Source organism: Alexandromys fortis, unplaced genomic scaffold (genome assembly GCF_014885135.2).
Source record: "Alexandromys fortis isolate MF-2015 unplaced genomic scaffold, M_Fortis_MF-2015_v1.1 scaffold_218, whole genome shotgun sequence".
Classification (NCBI taxonomy): domain Eukaryota; kingdom Metazoa; phylum Chordata; class Mammalia; order Rodentia; family Cricetidae; genus Alexandromys; species Alexandromys fortis.
In genome coordinates this window covers 1,573,828-1,593,864 of record NW_026068112.1, presented here as the reverse complement: position 1 = coordinate 1,593,864, position 20,037 = coordinate 1,573,828, and the positions used below count along the sequence as shown (strand labels likewise).

General features: G+C 45.6%; 1 protein-coding gene and 1 long non-coding RNA gene across 9 annotated transcripts in view; one reads left to right on the top strand and one right to left on the bottom strand.

The window, feature by feature from the left end:
• Pi4kb (phosphatidylinositol 4-kinase beta) overlaps positions 1 to 20,037 on the top strand; it is a 35,977-nt gene that overhangs the window by 14,438 nt on the left and 1,502 nt on the right. Inside the window, exons 3-11 of one of the 2 annotated variants that reach the window (XM_050124536.1) lie at positions 2,712 to 2,756; positions 6,466 to 6,693; positions 7,463 to 7,690; positions 9,930 to 10,039; positions 10,693 to 10,797; positions 10,929 to 11,052; positions 13,179 to 13,444; positions 19,134 to 19,266; positions 19,513 to 19,633. In XM_050124536.1, coding sequence (XP_049980493.1) covers positions 2,712 to 2,756; positions 6,466 to 6,693; positions 7,463 to 7,690; positions 9,930 to 10,039; positions 10,693 to 10,797; positions 10,929 to 11,052; positions 13,179 to 13,444; positions 19,134 to 19,266; positions 19,513 to 19,633 — 1,360 coding nt within the window. The remainder of the gene's footprint in view (positions 1 to 2,711; positions 2,757 to 6,465; positions 6,694 to 7,462; positions 7,691 to 9,929; positions 10,040 to 10,692; positions 10,798 to 10,928; positions 11,053 to 13,178; positions 13,445 to 19,133; positions 19,267 to 19,512; positions 19,634 to 20,037) is intronic. The other variant, XM_050124537.1, reaches the window with a different exon arrangement.
• LOC126489932 (uncharacterized) lies at positions 4,614 to 19,137 on the bottom strand. 7 transcript variants are annotated; one of them, XR_007589054.1, is made up of 9 exons: positions 17,179 to 19,137; positions 15,516 to 15,710; positions 13,161 to 13,331; positions 10,896 to 11,046; positions 10,125 to 10,226; positions 7,771 to 9,276; positions 7,472 to 7,577; positions 5,387 to 6,541; positions 4,614 to 5,108 (listed from the first exon to the last, which is right to left on the bottom strand). It is a non-coding gene; the product is annotated as an uncharacterized lncRNA (long non-coding RNA). The 7 variants fall into 7 exon arrangements; XR_007589052.1 differs by lacking the exon at positions 4,614 to 5,108 and adding an exon at positions 7,343 to 7,377 and having other exon boundaries at positions 6,426 to 6,541; XR_007589053.1 differs by lacking the exon at positions 4,614 to 5,108 and adding an exon at positions 7,343 to 7,374 and having other exon boundaries at positions 6,426 to 6,541.

The window sequence follows — 20,037 nt, the reverse complement described above, 5'->3', positions numbered from 1 at the left end:
TCTATTTTTTAGTCTGCATCTTAGGACCAGAAAAGCAGAGGCCTTAGGGTTTTTCTTACCCTGTGCTGGTCTGGGGTCCCTCTTCTATGCATCTAACTTCTATGCTGCAGGATTATGGATGGCTCTGAGAGGCAGGTACTCTATGAGTGTTTAAATCTCTAGGGTGGGTTTTCCAGTTGCCATTCTTCCCCACCTGGCTCTTCATGGGTTACTGGATCCAGGGACGGAAGAAGGTAGCACTTCCCTATGTCCTCCTGGGTTACCTAGCTGATGCACCTGAATCCACTGAGGCTCCTTGGGAAACTTGAGAGCATGAAAGAGAAACAGAACACAAACATAAATGCCACTAGGTTTATAGGCATGGAGCCAAACTCAGGGGTTTCTGCCAGTCCTTTTGATATTTTGAGGATATGTCTATCAAAGCTTTTGTGCTTGAGGTACCAAGGGAAGTGGTCTTCCATTTCTTCCTTCCTTGTCATGAAACACTGATCCACTAAACAACTAGTTGCTTGTACAGTGGGCAAAGTTCTGTCCCAAAGGCAGCAGAGGATGGAGGATAAAATTCTGCTCTTGGACTAGAACCCATAAAGTCTAATACCAAAGCCCCAGTATGAGGAGCTAGTCAGTGTGTGTCTGTCTTGAAACGTTTCCAGAAGCAGTAGGTCAATCTGTATCTTATTAAAATGAGCCAAGATCTTCTAAGAAGAAGTCTTTCTGCGTGGGGCTGACACTCTCTGATAGCAGTGTTAGTTTTCCTTTGGGTACTGGCTAATCCCATGTTTCTCCCACTGTGGAGAAGCTCCTTAGAAGTGAGGTGGGGCCTCAGGGAAGAGGCCTAGGGCTACTTTCAGCCTGGAGCTCCCTACAGAGCTCTTCTTCACTGGCCAGATCTCAGAAGTTTCCATTATCTTCAGAGGATTCCTTCATGCTCCCCACAGAGAGTTCTAGCATTGGTTTCTCACATCTATCTGCTACACACACACCCAAGCCCAACCTTCAAAGCAGTTCTTAATCAGCCTCAATTTTCCTTTCTATTTGTAGCCAAATGATAAATATTTTGAAATAGAGCTGGGGGTGGGGGCTGCACAAGGATCAGAGTGGTTAGGTACCACCCCCTAGTTCCATCCTTCCTGCATAAGGACACTCCAATTAGATAGCTTTGTCTTTTCAGGACTGTAACCTTTGTACAGAGAAATCTGCTGCATGTCACACTGGAAGTCCTTCCAGCTTGATAAGGGTGTGATGTCAGCTCTTGGCTTCAGCTTTACTCCCTGAAGCTGACTCAGTACAAGTGACTCAGGCCTCGGAAGTGGGAGAGGAACAGATCATGATATCCTCCTGTCCACTGGGCCCCGTCTGGGAGAGTATCAGCTAGAGCCAGTCCCCTGCCTGTTACCATTTCCCAACTAGCTGAGGTGTAGAATTGAACCCGTAGGTGCTAACACATTCTGCCATCCTCACTGTCTCAGTCCTTCCTCCCACTTCTTCCCAAAGTAGACGAGTTGCAGCCTTAGCAGGGTGTTTCCAAGAGTGGCTACACCCTGTAAATGCTCTCCTGCCCAGTTTCATAAAGGAAAACCAAAACCTGGTATCTCAATCGAGAACTTCAGCCATAAAGTTGAATTAAGCAGATGCTTGAAATGTTGACCGTAGAGAAGTACTCTGCCTACTGCCTTCTTGCTCTGCGAACTCCAAAGACTCTGCCTCTTAGTCCAGTCCCCTCCCCTCCTGCCTTTATGCACTCATTCTGTGCCTGCTGCCTGTCCTGGTAGACAGCAGTGGGCAGAACCCAGGATGGCCCAGGGCATGAGTACTGCTCCACAACTACTGAGTGAGCTGCTCCTCACTTTGTTCCCAGATTCCAGCTGAACAAAGGAGGGGGAAGGTGTTTATTTTTTCAATTTTTTGTTTGTTTCCTAAGAAAGACTCTCAGTATGTAGCCTGAGCTAACCTTGAACTCTTGATCCTTCTGCCTCGGCCTCCCAAGTACTGAAATTACAGGTGTGTGCCACTCTATTCAGCTGGGGTGATGTTTAGAGTATTAAAGTCTAGACTTTGGACTGGGATTCAGATGATCTCGGGTGGTTTTAGCTAGGACCCTCATTGTCATGTGCAATACCTGACGGAAGCTGGGCGGGTGTGAGGCTGACACATATGTGATCATCCATGGATCTGGGGCGCCCTTTGTCATAGGTTCAAGGTTGGGATTAGGCTTCCTAAGGTGATCATGAGGCTAAGAGGAGATATGTACTGAAAGGTAAGCCAAGAAGGTAGAGGAACATCAACTTTCTAGTACAGGGTCGTGCAGTTGGTGGCTGTCCCGGTGGAGAAGGGGTTGGTTGAAAGCATGTGAGTGGGTTATGTGAAAGAAATAAGCCTTGGTCAGGCGGTCATTGCACTAGGGATCCGGCTCTAGGGTTCTGATCTAAAAGGAAGGTGTGTTCAGGAAAGAATAGAAGATAAAATAGAAAATAAGGTATTTTGGCCTTCAGCTCTTAATCTCTAGGTCTGAGCTAGCCTTTCAACATTCCACAAATATCTAGACTCTGGGCAAGTAGTGTTTCCAGGCTGACTGCCTTTCACTAAAGTAGAAAGATATAGCTGCACAAAAGAAGCAGTTATGATCCAAGTTTGCCTAAATTCTTTGCCTTTGTCTCTTTCCCTCCCCCCAACCTCACCCCTTCTTCCCTTGCCCTCTGGCCCTTTCCCAGGAGCTCTCCTCCAGCACCGAGAGTGTTGATAATTCATTCAGTTCCGTAAGTGGGGCCAGGCTGGGACTGGGTGGCAGGCTCCCAACGTGGCCGCATTTCCTCTCCGTCCCATGTTGTCTATGACCAGTGAAGGCCCCTTTAATTCCAGGAGATTAGCATCTCCCTGCCAGGCTTCCCAGACCTGGAGGCATTCCTCCTGAGCTTTGCTGCCAGTGCCCTGAGCCCAGGCCCAGACAGCTCAGCTGATCCTTTGCTCCAAGACTGCAGCTGGAATGTTGTGCTGCTCCTAGGTCTCTGGAGCAAACAGCTGGGACAGGTAGAATTTATTCCTGGATTAGAGCCATGGACTGCTTGGCAGAAACCTCCAGGATCCCATTTCTCCCACCAAGAACCCTTTCCCCATGACTTCTGTCATCAGCCCATAAAATATTTATTCAGTTTTCTACATGTTAGGCTCTGTGCTATCCGAGCCAACTCCAAAAACAAACTGGCCTGAGGGAAAGTTTTACCTTCCCATAACTGGTTTTCCTTTTTAACTTCATTTCTTCCAGGTCTGAGTTCTTCCGTTTCCCCAGCCCATTGCCCAGGATGTCCCTTAATCCCTGTTCTCCTTTCTTACTCCCTCTGAACTAACTCATGACCCTCTGGTCCTACAGGGTCTTGGACCTTGTTCCTGGGCAAAGACGTGAGAGGAAATGCTGGACCCTCTGGGAGTTTGGATATATATATATTTCTTTTTTACATTTTATTCTTTGTCTACCCACTGTTTTCTATTTTCTGTGCTGATCCCCTTTTAATCATGATCCCATCTCCTCTCATGTGGCAGAGCCTCTTTTTTGGAGGCCTGGGGTCATATCCAGTATGGTTAGGTAAAACAGGGGTCTACAGCTAAAAGGCTCGCTTGAGGATGGAGAAGCATTCTGCCTTTTCTAATGAGATGACTGAATTGGTTGGGGTGGAGGGTCCTGTCACAGTGAGTGGATGGATTCAGGGATCAGGATAAAGGCATGAGTCTTTCTGGGGTGGAGCCCAGGGCCTCATTCCCTTTTTTTTTTTTTTTTTTTCTGTTAGGCCCCCAGGATATTTCTAGGATCCTTGAGGTCCAATTCCATTTTCTTTTCTTTTTTCCTTCAACCCCGTCCCTAAAGTTTCCCTTCTTTGCTGCTGTGCAGGGCTTCCATCACGGAGGAGAGACTCTGTGGTTCCTTTGCGTACTGACTCTTATCGCACATGTGCAGGTGAACACAGTATTACCCAGTTCTCAGGAGAAGCTTCTGGATGGGGAACACTTACCAAGGTCCACCCCTAGATGAAATGCCACAGCTATCAGTAGCTGCTGGGGGAGAGAGAATCAGTTTTCTCCAGGAATGACCCCCCCCCCCATGATAGGTTTCCCAATTCTAAATGATCAGCCATAAAAACTTTCGCATATGCACAGCACTAGTTGGATTTAGTAAGATGTATAAAACAAAATAAGAGCCTGGAAAAACAGCTTACTGGCTGCTCTTCCAGAGGGCTTGGTTTTGATTCCCAACACTCACATGATGGCTTACAACCACCTGTAACTCCATGGGCACTACACACATAGGTACAAAGATATGTAGCTAGAACATCCATATGCATAAAATAATTTTTTAAAAAAATTATCTATGTTTGGTGGTATGTGCCTTCAATCCCAGCATTTGGGAGGCAAATACAGGCAGATCTCTGGTTTTGAGACCAGCCTGGACTACATAGCAAGCTCTAGGCCAGCTAAGGCTACACAGATCCTGTCTCCAAAAAAAAAAAAAAAAAAAAGTCCATGCTCAGTAGCTTCATCTTTTTTATAATGTTGTAACACTATTACAGAAAAAGGTGGAAAGAAAGTGGCTCTTCCTGCTTCCAGTATATCCAAACTCTGAATACTTTAAAAAAATAATTTTTATTATAGATCATGAATTCAAAAGGGAGTAGGGGGGATATGGGAAGGGTGGAAATGATATAAATACAGTATACTCATATATGAAATTTTCAAAACAAATTTTTTCATTAACAGAAGTCTTGAATAAAGTTTGTTCTTAATCTCAAAAACAAAAAAGGAAACAAAAGATGTTCTTTGTTTTTTTCATGTAGTATGTATGAGCAGTAAGGGTAGAAATTCTCAATCAGAAAAATAAGCAGACTTGGTATAGTGGTGCACATCTTTAATCCCAGCACTGAGAAGGTAGAAGCAGGAGGATTTCCATGAGCTAAAGGCTGACTAGCTTGATCTATATAGCTTGAGCTCTAGGCCAAACAGGCTACATAGAAAGACCCTGTCTCAAAAAAAAAAAAAAAGGCGGGGGAGGGGGATGGAGAAGCCAGGTAGTGGTGATCACTTAGAAGTCAGTGGCGGAGTTTGAGGTCAGTTGTTACACCCTGTCTCGAAAAACCAAAAAAAGAAAAGGGGGTGGGGGTGTAGAGAAAAGTCTGGTAAATGAAATGCTATTCCAATCAGAAGAGCAGAAAGAGTAAGAAGAGAGATTGTTCTATATAGCTGAGGAGACATGATAAGATATGGAATTGTGTAGTAAATACCTTTTTTTCATGGTCTTGGTATATAGTTCTAACTGACCTAGTAATCACTAATCTAGGCTGACCTGAAATTTGTGGCAATCCTCCTGCCTCAGTCTCCCAAGTGCTAGAATGTGACTCACCATGCCCAGCATATGGGGTTTTGTTTGTTTGAGTCAGATTCTTTGTTATAGCCCAAGCTGGCCTCCATCTTGTGATCTTCTTTGCCGTGACTTTCAAGGTGCTCGGATTAGAGTCGCGATCCTCTCTGCCACGCTTTGTGGCTGTCTTGAGAAAGGGTCCCTGTGGCAGACAGGCTTAGACCAGTCGAGCTCATCATCATGTCTGTCTGATTCCATCTTTCTCCCCACTCTACCTTGCCCTTTCTGGGAACTGCTGAAATACCTGGCATGAGGAACCAAGCTTACCACAGGGAACTAAAATTGGGGGTCAAGTCTGTGAAAGGCATGCGAAGAGAACCCAGGGAGGAATTGCTAGAGACAGGCCTTCAGAAGGGCCACCAACGGCGAACAGGAGCTATTGCTTATTCCATCCTCCTATGAGCACCACCCTCCACCCGCCTTTTCTTTCCCAATGGTTATGCCCTCATTAATACAGTTTGCGCATTCTCTTCTCATCCCTGCTTGTGTACTTAGCCCTTACGAGAATGAGGGGTAGTTGGCGTTTGCGCCATGGAGAACAACAAAAGTTTCAGGATGAAGAGCATCTCCTTCTTTGAAAGGGGAAATACTGATTCAGGTCCCTTTCCCTAGTCCTGTGAGGCCTGGCCAGAGCCCCTTGGCACAGAGCCAGCCCGAGGGCCCAGATGGGAGAAGGGATGACCCTGTTCTTGAGATGAGTAAAGCACTTCAAGTAGGCGCTCTTCTGTCTGAGGTCCTGGATGGCCTTTCTAGACCTTGTCCCCTTGCCTGTATTAAAGGCTTGGGGCAGTCTTTGAGGAACTCAGGTCCAAGGGGAAAAAAAAAGGGATTCTTTCTCAGTGAGCTGAGCTCAGGCGATCTTGAGTCCCCTGGAAGTAGCTTTCAGAGAAGGGATGTGTTCTCCCCCGTTCAAGCTGGAGTAGGGTGAAAATTCCTACCATGGCCAAAGGTAGCCCCTTTCCTGGGGTTCTTTAAATACCGGGGCCCTAGCCAGGAGCAAATAAGGCTACTTTTTTCAATGTCTTCTTCACCATCTTTTGTTTCATCCCAACCCTCTGTAGCCTGTCCGGCTGGCCCCTGAACGAGAATTCATCAAATCCTTGATGGCGATCGGCAAACGGCTGGCCACACTCCCCACTAAAGAGCAGAAAACACAAAGGCTGATCTCAGAGCTCTCTCTGCTGAACCACAAACTCCCTGCCCGAGTCTGGCTGCCCACTGCTGGCTTTGACCACCATGTGGTCCGTGTGCCCCATACACAAGCTGTTGTCCTCAATTCCAAGGACAAGGTAAGTGGGCTCTGGCCTGGACCCTTCCCCTCATCCGACCATCCATGACTACTCAGACTTTGTTCCCTACCTGCATGCTGGAGACCTTGTACTGTATGGTGACCCTCCGTCATTGCTCTTGTGATGCCCAGAACCTCAGATCCCTCCTGCCTGACTTGTTGGGTTTTGGTTTTATAGGCCAGAGCAGCCTAATGTTCTCAGTTTACCTTATGCCTTCCACCCACTCCTCATCCTCCTTGAGTACTCTTTCGCCTTTCTCTAACTCTCAGGCTATCCAGGTACAACCATCATGTGGGTAAAGGGACATATGTATAAGAATTTTTTCTTTGATCAAAGTGGGCAGAAAGGAAAGAAATATGCCCATTCATACCAGAGAAAACAAGCTGTGTTTGTCTACTTATAGGAATGATGGTCCTCATGGTTCAGAGTCTCCTCTCAGAGGAAGGATTGAAAATTAGGATTCTCCTTGGGACATATGTTGCTTTATCCAGTTTTTCTGTCTACTTCCCTGGGCCCTGACTTTATCATAAGCCCATAGAACTTCAACTGCTATTGATAGTTGAAACAGTTTTTCCCGACTGCACACATGCATTTGAGCCCTCGCGCCCTTTCCCCAATGTTTTATGCAGGTGATAGCACAAGTTCCTACCTGTGCATGATGCTCACAGTCACAAGGGACTGCTGCTGAGGGTTGGGACAGAAAGATCTGTGTCAATGAAACTGAGATGAGAGGTAGTGGCAAATGCTGTCCTCCCCTCCTCACCCCCAGGCTCCCTACCTGATCTACGTGGAAGTTCTTGAATGTGAAAACTTCGACACAACTAGTGTTCCTGCTCGGATTCCTGAGAACCGAATTCGGAGCACACGATCCGTAGAGAACCTGCCTGAATGTGGTATCACTCATGAGCAGCGAGCCGGCAGCTTCAGCATGGTGCCCAATTATGACAATGATGACGAAGCCTGGTCGGTGGATGATATAGGCGAGCTACAGGTGGAGGTGAGGGAGCACCAAGGAGACAATACTGGGGGCACAACACCTGTTTTCTAGGAGCTTTTAATACATTTGGAATAACACACCTGTTAGCAGATGGTGCAAGCGCCCAGAGGAATGTTGCAGGTAGTAAGGTGTGAGAAGGACAGGCACTGAACAGCTGGTTGGAATAGGCTCACGCTTGTTCTCCTGCAGCAGGAATTCAGATTGGAAGTAAAAAGGAACATCTAGACTAGGGGAGGAGGGAAATATAATAAAATATTCATGGAACACCCACTATATAAAGTTGATTTAGGACAGCAGACTGACAAGCCATACCTGCATTCGGTCAAATATATAAAGGGAGCTGGGCAGTGGTGGTGCAGGCCTTAATCCCAGCACTCAGGGCAGAGCCAAGGGATCTGTGTGAGCAGTAAGAGCACTGCTGCTCTTATAGAAACAGGGGTTCAGTCCCCAGCACCTTTGCTGTGGCTCACAGCTGTCTAACTCTAGTTCCAGAGAGACCTGCTGCCCTCTTCTGGCCTCTGTGGACATTGCACATCCATGATGCACATGCAGGCACTCATATGCATAAAATCAATATTTTAAAAAGAGAAAAATATTAATATCTGCATGTAGTGTCTCACAACTATAATCCCAGCTGAAAGGTTGAGTGTTCTGAAAGGATTTGGTGTTCAAGGCCACAAGGCCAGCCTCAGCTACATAGAGAATTTGAGGTCAGTCTGTACCTTTCTTGAAAAACTGAAAAGAAAAAAAGTTTATGGAGGACTTTCTGTGTCCCACACCTGAGTACTGTATACTAGTGAACAAGAGTTGGCTTATACCTGCAAGGATTTATGACCTCACAGAATCAGACCAGACAACTGGTAGTTGCAGTGTGGTGTGGCCTGCACTGTAGTGAGGAGCATGAGACATCATGGAAGCACCCAGAGCTGGTACTTCCTCCAGACTTGGGGTGGGAGTCAAAGGATTTCCTGGAGGCAGCAGCCTTTCAGCTGAGGCCTGAGGCATGTTTAGAATGGCAGAACAAAAAACATTCAGATAGAGGAATGTGTACAGAGGAGAAAATGGAGCATGGCCATGATAGGAACTGGAAGAAACCAGTACGCGTTGCATATATAGTATGAGGTAAGAGGCAGTGACAAATTAGGCTGGAGAGGTTAGCACAACCTGACAGGCTATGTACTCATTCAGTCCTGGTAGCTATGGGAAGAAACTCAAGCTAGTTTGGGGCTATAGGAAGGCAAGCAGGACAGCGTTTTATGTAGCACATTGGGTGACAAAGGCAGATCTCTGTTTTTCTTACAGTCAAGCTGAGGTTAGACATAGCCATTTAGGAAGAAAAATGAAGACTCACAAGTCACTGTGCATTGGCTGGAGCTGAGATTGCTCTGCTACAAGGGAGGACAGGAGACCTCTTGAGGCCTGACAGGGTACGTTATAGTAACAAGTGAGGTTAGACTGAAGAGATGAAGCTGGGTGCGGCAGCTCACCTATGTCCCAGCACTATAGTGGAAGCAGGGAGAGCAGGAATTTGAGGCCATTCTCAGTTACATAGTAAGCTTGAAGCCAGGCTTAAGATACATGAGTTCCTGTCTCAAAAAGAAAAGAAAGAAGCCAGGTGGTTATGGTGCACACCTTTAATCCCAGCACTTGGGAGGCAGAGACAGGCAAATCTGTGAGTTTGAGGCTTGCCTAGTTAACATCAGAGTTACAGGCCAGCCTGATTCACAGAGCAAATACCAGGACAGCCAGGGTTACACACAGAGAAACGCTTTCTCAAACAAAACAAAAGGTTGAAGACTAGTCAAAGAAATCTAGTCTGGAAGGATCTAGGAGAGAATAATACATCCCTAATCATAGGGGCTTTCAGTATGAGGTTGTAGATTCAGATTTCTGCTAAAGTTGTGGCAGTGGTATACAAACTTGACGGTTGTGAGGGTAGTCTGGAGAATTTGCTAAAATCTAGCTTCTAGATTTCATTCCCAGCGTTCCAGTTTAGACTGCTGTTGGGGTCTGAGAAGCTGCATTTCCTATGCATCTCCATGAACTCTGATGGAGTAGTTCACACTTTGAGAACATCACTGTGGGATCCATAACTCAAGAAGGCCATAATGGTGTGAACCATGGTGGCTTTGGGAGCAGTCTGGAATGGTGTGGTAGAACCGCATGCCACAGGTAGTGGCAAGTGAGCAGGGGGCAAGAGGGAGATCTGTGTTTAGCATCTCTGACCTGCTCTTCCCAGCTCCCTGAAGTCCACACCAACAGCTGTGACAACATCTCCCAGTTCTCTGTGGACAGCATCACTAGCCAGGAGAGCAAGGAGCCTGTGTTCATTGCAGCAGGGGATATCCGGTATGGCCAGATCCCATCATCCCTCATTTTCATCTTTTTTTCCAGACTCCACTTGTCTCTTTATCCCTTTCCTGTGTCTACTCACCAGCTGTCAGCCTGTGTTTTTCTCCTTTGTCTCATTATTCTGTTCTTGTCCTGAAGCCTCTATACTTGAGTCAGTGAAGGTGCAATAGTGGCATTGCTTTAGCTATTACAAAAAGAAATGACATTTTAAGAGAGTTCCAAAAAGAAGCGAGTGCCTCAGAGGGCATTTGAGCATCACTCTCGAAGTTGCCCTTGGCTAGTATGTGCAGACCCTGGGTTCAGTTCCCAGCTCCATGAGAAAACCCAAAACCAAGAATCAAAGTGAGATCTCAAAATTGTATCCTTCACTTTGAGGGTAGAGAGGATACCTTGTTTAAGGTTCAGATTCTGGAGTCACACCCATTCTGAATCAATATTGGGATAGAGTAATGAGGAAACCCAGGTTCTTTGCATGATCATAAGCCACCAGGTTAGCAAAATAATGCTATTGATTATGCTTCTTCTGGGTTTCCTAGTGCCAAGGTTCCCATCTGTGTCCAGAATCTAGGAACAGTGGCAAGAAAACGGGCAAAGGCATTGCAGCTCTGAGATAACTCTTCCAAATAAATTGTGTATTTTCTTCCTACTAGACGGCGCCTTTCAGAACAACTGGCTCATACTCCCACAGCCTTTAAACGAGACCCTGAAGACCCTTCTGCAGTTGCCCTCAAAGAGCCCTGGCAGGAGAAAGTGCGGTGAGGAGGGTAGAGGGTGGAAGGTGGTCTTGTAACTCCTCTCCAGTGCCTTTCCACCTCTACACTCCATCAGACTTTACTGCCAGCTGAATCCTTACCCTGGCATCACCCTGTGACTTCTGTCTTCCTAGGAGGATCAGAGAAGGCTCCCCGTATGGTCATCTTCCCAATTGGCGGCTCCTGTCAGTCATTGTCAAGTGTGGAGACGACCTTCGGCAGGAGCTGCTGGCTTTCCAGGTGTTGAAGCAGCTGCAGGTGAGGAAGGGAAACAAACACACAGGGAGGGGCAACGAAAGGCGGCTCAGTGAGACTCCAGCACTCTTGAGGACCACACAGGCTTTCTCAGGGAGCTCTGCTGAGTACTTGCTTCTACCCAGGCTGAATGGGAAGATCAAACTGAAACTGGCTTGTCTTTCTCCAGAGCACAGCCACATGATGAACAGCTCTATGGTGACCTCTGCTGGTTTTTTCTAGAACTACATCTGCCCTCTTCTGACCACTGAATGTGCCAAGTTTGTCTTTTTTTTTTTTTTTTTTTTTTTTGATTGAGAGTGTGATTTCACATAGGGACTTATGTAGTTCAAGCTAGCCTCGAACCCAGTTATAGCCAAAGGCAGCCTTGCACTCTTAATTCTTCTGCCCTCACCTCCCAAGTGCTAGGATTATATGTGTGTACCACCAGGCTTTGGGTTTGTCTTTAAAATCAGAACTTCCCAAATGATCTATCTGGGATGGATGGATTTACTGTGTGCTGAGGTATTTGTGTTTTGTTTTGTCTTTTTTTAAAGATCTATTCATTTTTATTTATGTGTATGGATGTTTCCTATGCATGTATGTGTATAGTGTCCATAGAGGCCAGAGCAGGTATCAGATCCCCCTGGAACTGGAGTTACAGTTGTGAGAAGCCAAGTGGGTGCTAGGAACGGAACCCAAATCCTGTGTAAGAGTAGGAAGTGCTCTTAACCCCTGAACCATCTCTCTAGCCTTTGCTTTGTCTTTTTGAGACAGGGTCTTACTCTGTAGTTCAGGTTTACCCGGAACTCATTAAGTAGTTCAGGCTGGCCTTGAATTCATGACAGTCCTCGTGCCTTAGCTTGAGTACTAGACTCACAGGTGTAAACTGCTGTGCCTGGTACACTGTTGAGATCACCGGGTCTCCTGGGTCGGTGACCTGCAAAAGGCTTCACCTGTTCAATCCAATGCTTTATAATACTTGTTTGTAGTTTTTCTTTGGTTTTTGTGTTTTTGTTTTTCTTTTTCCAGACAGGGTTTCTCCGTGTAGCCCTGGCTGTCCTGGAACTCGCTCTGTAGACCAGGCTGGCCTCAAACTCAGAGTGCTGGGATCAAAGGCATGTGACAACACTGACTGACTTGTTTGCAGGTTTTTTGAGTAGTGGAGGTGGCCTGAACTTTCTCCTGGTTTTTGGTTTTGTTTTTAGAAAGGATCTCACTGTAGCCTCAGCCCAGTACCCTCTGTATGCTCAGCAAATGTCAGTGTGTCCTTGTGCCGTGCCCTCCTACCTCCTACCTCAGCTTCCCAAGTACTAGGTTATAGTATGTGACACATGGCTTAAGTGCTTGCATTTTGTTTTGCTTTTGAGACAGGATCTTGTGTAGCTCAGGCTGACCTCTGACTCTCACTTATAAACAATGTTGACCTCAAACGCCTTGAGCCTCCTGCCTCTGCCTTCCACATGCTTGGAACACAGGATTATGCCACCACATCCAGTAGTATTTTCATTTTTATAATTTATTTTTATTTTATGTACATTGGTGTTTTGCCTGCATATATGTCTTTGTGAGGGTGTCAGAAGCCCTGGAAATGGAGTTACAGACAGGTGTGAGCTGTCATGTGGGTGCTGGGAATTGAACCCAGGTCCTCTGGGAGAGCAGACAGTGCTCTCAACTACTGAGCCATGTCTCCAGCCCCATATTTTCATTTTCTAGAGATGCTTTCTCTGCCCTTAAATCCCATATTTTTATTATTCAAACTTATATTAATAGCTCCTACTCTTATTTAGCAGGCAACAGTGAGATTTCCTGTTCTGTGTTTTCTACCTCTGTGTGTAGTCTCCTCCCTTTGCCAGGCCCTGGACTTCCTTTTCAAACTTCCTGGTTCTGCTATTTGTGGTAGTGTACACTTGTAATCTTAGAATGTGTAAAGTGGAGACAGGGATCATGAATCCAAGACTAGCCTGGGCTACATAAGTCCCTATCTCAAACAAAAAACTTGCTGGTTCTTAGTAGGTCAGTGAGTCTTGCTTATTTAATGCCCTTCAATCCAAGATATTAAGGGAGAGAGGTTGAGGAGAAGAAAACATTATTATTCTCTAGTTTGGAGAAAGATGAACCACTCTTGGTACCTTTGTGTCTCTTCACAGTCGATTTGGGAGCAGGAGCGAGTGCCTCTTTGGATCAAGCCATATAAGATTCTTGTGATTTCAGCCGACAGTGGCATGATTGAACCAGTAGTCAACGCTGTGTCCATCCATCAGGTGAAGAAACAGTCACAGCTCTCCTTGCTCGATTACTTCCTACAGGAACATGGCAGTTATACCACTGAGGCATTCCTCAGTGCCCAGCGCAATTTTGTGCAAAGTTGTGCTGGCTACTGCTTGGTCTGCTATCTATTGCAAGTCAAGGACAGGTAAGTGACTTGTGCCCTCATCCTAATCTTTCACAAGGGTCTTCTCTGTCCCTTCACATAGAGTCCTCAGTTGATGAAGCCAAACATATTTTTAGGAAAGATTTGTTTGTGTGACATTAAGCCATAGAGGCAGACTGACAAGTGCTGGAGGAAGGGAGAAAAGAAACAAGAGGACGCAAGGGTGAAGATTTGAGTGGGTAGAGTGGAGGGTAAGGGAGAATGAGGACAGAGGGCTGTGGAGACAAGATGAGGAATGTTCATTGGGATCAAGCCTTGGGTAGCAAGGAGTGACATTTGTCTTTCATTATGCGACTAAAGAGTTTGGGGAATTTTGTTCTTGTTTTCTGAGAGAGGGTCTTACTATGTGACCTTAGCTGTCTTGTAACTTGATATGTAAACCAGGCTGCTCTTGAACTCACAGAGACCTTCCTGCCTCTGCTTCCCGAGTGTTGGGATTAAAGGCCTTTGTCACCACAATCAGCAAGAATTTTATTTTGCAAGAGAGGAATGATCTGTTCTGATCTGTAGATGCCATCTGATGCTGTAGGGTGAAAGTCAGGGTCCTTAGCAAGAAAGCAGAAGATACTAGAACCTGGCACAAAGGTAGTGTCAGTGACTGAAAACAGAAAGGAAATGGATGGGGAATACCATGAAGATAAGCTTGAAATTCCTAGTCAAAGCTTTCCTTTCTTCTCATTCCAACATAATTTCCCAAACTTTTATGTGTATGGGTGTTTTTCCTGCATGTATATCTGTGTATGCCTAGTGCCAGTGGAGGCCATAAGGAGGGCATTGGCTCTTCTGGGACTGGCCTCCGTGTGTGCTAAAAAGTAACTCCTCATCCTCTGAAGGAGTACATGTACTCTTAACAGTGAGTCCTCTCTCCAGTCCCCAATTTCCACAGTTTTAACATCGTTTGTTTTGCCTGAACTGTCACTTCTCTCAATATCACATGACTTTTATGAGGCCTAACTTCACATAGGTGAAGCATTGATGATACCTATGCTCTTGCAGTCCTAAGAATATCTTCAAGTGATTTGAGGTTTGTGGCCTAAATCCTCCTTTTGGTTGTACCTCTCCCTAAGAATACCATGGCTGGGGCTTGGCATGTTGGCTCAGTGGATTAAAGCTATTGCTCAGTCCCTAGAACCAATTCCAGAGTTGTCATCTGCCCTCCACACATACACCCTGGCAGGAGCTTTAGCATATGCACACATAGACATATACACACATAGTAACACTAAAAAAATAAATTTTAAAAAGAAATGATAGCCTATGCTTCCAGGGCTCCCAGTGACCTGGCACCCAATTGACATTAGTCAGCCGAGCAGCTTCTCAGAAACTAGCACCATCTATTTGGTGACTGTATACCACATATGACCATGGCCTCATTACGTCAGCTGAGAACCTCAAGTGAGTGCTCCCTCGTGAGGAAGATAAGGGTCAGTAGTAGCTTTGGGAGACTATAGTCATTCCACCCTGCGAGCCTACCAAGCAAGCAAAGGCTCGAGGTGAGAGAGCTGTAGGATCTGGATTGCCAGTTTTAGACTATCCATGAGCTTTGGGATTTTGAACCCAGGATTTTGAAGCCCAGGGCTCAGCTACAAGATTGAATAAGTGAGAACAGGGAAGCTTGGTGTGGGAAGTCTATGTGTTGCTTTTATTGGTTAATGAATAAAGAACTGCTTTGGACCTATAGCAAGGCAGAACTTACCTAAGTTCTGCCTAAGGTTCTCAACTGAATGCTGGGAAAAAGAAGGGTAGAGTTGGAAAGATGCCATGGATCCGCCACCAGAGATAGAGAGCAGATGCACGCTTTACATCAGCATAAATAGTATATGAGGCCATGCCCAAGTGGGCAGGTGACTAACTGTAGGATTTCCTACAGCAGAAGCTATCACTAGTTAGACCTCAGGAATTTCATTTTAGAGACTGATATGTAAAAATAATAAAATAAATAATAAATAAAACCACCAAAAGAAAACTTTTGGAAGATGTGAAAGTCTTTCCCTTTGGTATAGCAGGGAGCTGATAACCATTTTTTTTTATTAATGTATGAGTTTTTACTTACATGTATTTCGGTGCACCACCTGCATAGTATGCCCAACAGAGCCAGATAGCATTAGGTCCCTTGGGAATAGAGTTACAGATGGTTCTTAGCCACTATGTGGGTGCTGGGAATTGAACCTGGGTCCTCTGGAAGAGCAGCCAGTGCTTTTTACTGCCGAACCATCTCTCCAGCCCCTGATGAATTATTCCTAATAACCTAAAAAATAGATGTGAGTTGGTGATGTAGCTCAGGTTGAAGAGTGCTTTGCTTAGCATGCACAATGCTCTGGGTTTGATCCCCATTAACACTGGCAGGTAGAGGCGGTAAGTGCAAGATTATCCTAGCATTTTTAAAATTTCTGGGAAGCATCTCACAAGATAGTGGCTACAAAGAAAATAAAGTTATTGGTGTTGATAAACTGTAGGTCTAGGCTTCAACTTGTTATAAAATCACACACACTTCCCAGGTGGTGGTGTCATACACCAGTAATGCCAGCACTTGGGAGGCAGAAGTAAGCGGATCTCTGTGAATTTGAGGCGAGCCTGGTTCACAAAGGGAGTTCCGGGACAGCTAGAGCTGTTACACAGAGAAACCCTGTCTCGAAAACCAAACAGGTAACACATACTCAACATGGTCACATAAAGCAAACCAAAATTGGTCATCCTCACTAACAACTATCCTGCTTTAAGCAAGTCTGAAATAAAGAAGTATGCCATGTTGGCCAAAACTGTTGCCTGACACTTCACATGCAGAATATGCTAGAGTATGCACTGTCATCAGCCAGGTGGTTTGTCATCAACCAAAGCCTGCCCGAACAAGCCAGGGAGAGCAAACCATTCAGATGTTTACATGGAATTCGCCAGAGCTTATTTTCTACTGCATTTCTATTTTCCATGTATGTTTGCTTGCAAGTATGTGTGCACACCATGTTTGTGCCCGGTGTCCACGAAGGCCAGAAGAGAGTGACTGATAGCCTAAAATTGGAGTTACAGTAAGCTGCCATGTGGGTGCTGGGAATTGAACCTGGGTCCTCTGGAAGAGCAGCCAGTGTTCTTTACTATTCATCTCCTCATCCGCCCCAATGCTGCTTTTTAAAAAGGGGGGGGGGTGGGGGAGGCCGAGGATATAGAGAGGATGTAGCTCAGTGGGTGGAGTTTATCTAGACTGCACAAAGGTCAAGGTTTAGTCTCCAGTGTCTCTTAAGACCAGGCACACTGGCACACACTTGGAGGAATATCAGAAGATCAAGGTCATCCTCATATGTTCCAGGCCAGCTTGGGGTACATGAGACTGTCTTAGAATAAAAAAATAACATCAAAGGCATATGGACTCGTTTTTCATGTCACATATTCCATATTCACAGTTTGAACATGGAAAGTTTTTCTTGTTCAAAACTAAGGCTACAAAAGGGTAACCAGTTTTTGGCGCCTCTGCACTGTTATGGGTTTTCTCTGTGTATCAGGGAAAAGTTAGCTCAACAACGGTGGACCAAAACAGTAATTTTTATATATCATTACTTGGACAGATCCAGTGTTAAAATTCACTTCTTCCTTTTATTTCTAGAAAATGTTCACTCTGTTATCCTTGCATTAAAATCTTAGTAGGTTTGGAGGGAAAGTTGACAAAATTGTCACTTGTGGGGGAAAAAGCCTGTCCATTGCTCTGGTGCAACCAAGAAACTTACCTCCTTTTATTAAGTGTACTTCGGGGATTTCTAATAGTATGAATTTCCAGTAAGTGGAATTTGTTATGTTCTGAGTTTTAAAAGGTGAAATATGAATACATTTTAAAAATGTATCCCCAAAAATGTCACTGTCAAGACAAACAAGAAAAGAGTAAATTAGGACAAATAAAAACAAAACAAAATCCTTCCTTTAAAAGAGAGTCTTAAGGCAACTTTGCAGGTAGAAGCTATCTCTGGTAGTTAACAGAATAAGAGAAAATGCCTGTGCTGGCTTTGGGAGTCTGGGCGGGGGGGTGGGAGTGTCGTTTGTTTGCTCTGGCTCTCTAGATTGTGTGGGCACTGTTACTTTGTTAGTGCTTCTCCACAGCTGGAAGGATTCAGGTGGGTTTCCACCCCTCCTCTTCTAGCCAGCCTGGCTCAGACAAGGTGGTGCTCAGATGGAGCATGAGTGAGAAAGCTGGCTGTGCTGAAAAGGCCAGGTCTCACATGCTTAGCATGTTACTTGTTCTTCCTGGCCATAATGTGGGACTCGCCAAGACCTGGGATTTATCTCCCCTTAACTCTTCTTCCACTGCAGCTGGCCTGTAGTCTACCTCTCCTAAGGTTTGTATGTAAGTGATTTGCCCTACACTGTTGTAGATAGACTTTAACTCTTCTCAAACAGACATGATGGCTCATTTGTATAACCTTAGCACTTGAGAGGCTAAGGCAGAAGGACTGCATGACTTTGAGGCTGACTTGGGCCACATTAAGTTCCAGGCCAGCCTAAGCTACAGTGTAACATATCTTTAAGAGAAAGGGGGGAGGGGAAGTTGGGGAGGTAGTTCAGTCCATGAAGTTATTGCTATAAAATCATGAGGACCTGAGTTCAATCCCCAGAACCCACATTAAAAAGCCAGATGTGGTGGCACAAGCAGAAACCAAGTGATGCCCTGGGCAAGCTGCTCTAGGAACCCAGTATTCAAGAGGCCGAGGTAGATGGATCTCTGAAAAGTTTGAGGCCAATTTAGTGAGTGCAGATCAGCCAGGCAGGGCTACCTAGTAAGACCCTGTCTCTCAAAAAAAAAGAAATTGTAGATGGCTTCTTAGGAACAATGCCTTAAGGTGAACTCTGGCTTCCACACGACTGCATGAATGTAGACCCACATGAACATGGACACACACAAATACAAAATAATAAATTGTCTTCAGTCTGCTTGCTTCTAATTGTTCTGTACTGATGGGACTTTTGTTCTACAGTGGGATGATTAAAAATTAAAATCCATGCACTCAGGTGGCAGAGGCAGGTGACTCTGTGCTTGAGGCCAATTTGGTCTACATAATAAGTACCACCAGATCAGCTGGGGCTACATAGTGAGACCCTACCTAAAAAAATAAAACAGGTAAATTGATGAATGAGGGCCTCTCATTTAGACAGCTAGCTATTGGATACTCAAAGGCCTTCTTCCCTTACATCCGTGTTTACTACTAAATCTAGCTCAAATTTGGCTACTAGAAGTGCAATTTTTGGGAAATTAGCATGTATTGCAGTCTGGCTTCAAACTCTTTGTATTTGAGAATGACCATTAATTTAGATCTTCTAGCCTCAACCTCCCAAGTGCTAGAATTATAGGCAAGTGCCATTATTTACATTCCATTTATGCTGTGTTAGGGCACAAAGCTAGAAACCCAGGGCTTCCTACACGGTAGGCAAACACTCCACTAACTGAGCTATATCCTCAGCCCTGTGACAATCTTAAAACTATTTTTATTAAGCTGATAATTGAATTTTATACCCCAGTCTTTGTAGTTTTCAGACTTCTTTTCATTGCTAGTTTTAGGTCCTGAGAAATTGCCCTAGACTTGTAAGCAACAGGAACCAGAAACGTGGCTGTCTGATTTGGTGAGGCCACTGTGCAGCCTGAGATCCACCGCAGCCAAACTTACTGTTGCCTCTTCCTCCTCCCCTTCCTCAGGCACAATGGGAACATTCTTCTCGACGCAGAAGGTCACATCATCCACATCGACTTTGGCTTCATCCTCTCCAGCTCACCCCGAAACCTGGGCTTCGAGACATCAGCCTTTAAGCTGACCACTGAGTTTGTGGATGTGAGTCAAAAAAGAGAGGTGCCTCCAGGGCTCACTGTGTTCTTCCTGTGAGGATGAGCTGATGGGCTCCCCCAAATCAGGAAGGAACAGAACAGAAATGGCAGTAAGTCAGGATGAGGCAGTATTTCCTGGGAGCTTTTTTGTGAAAATAGTGAAATCTACCATGATTGCCTTAAGGAAGTTGTGGGAGGCCCATGGGAAAGGACCCACCAGGATCCTCTGTGCACACACTCATCCCACTTCCAGGTAATGGGCGGCCTCAACGGAGACATGTTCAACTACTACAAGATGCTCATGCTGCAGGGGCTGATTGCTGCTCGGAAGCATATGGACAAGGTGGTGCAGATTGTGGAGATCATGCAGCAAGGTGCGGCTGGGGAGCCCAGGGCCTGGACTGCCCTCAGGTTGAGTTGCCTGGAACTTAGAATTTTAGGAAGTTGATCCCACCTCAAGACTCAGGTGGGGGAGGGCTTCTCAGGGGGTTCCATTTCCCCTTTAGAACACTCTTCTTCACCCTAGCAGAAGGGTGGGGGAGAGGGGTGCAAGAGGAAAGGAACAGCAGAAAGCTCTTAGATACCCTCACCTCATAGAGAAAACACCCATCTTCGGCCTCCTGGTATTTCCAGTCTTCCTCATTCAACTGTATTTCTGTCTCCTTCTCTGCTAAATCTGGTGCTTCTACCTACTGTCCTCCCATCACACTTGACGTAACTGCCCTGGCCTCAGCCACCACTTCAAGTTACCTTCCTTTTCTTAATAACCTATCCTGCT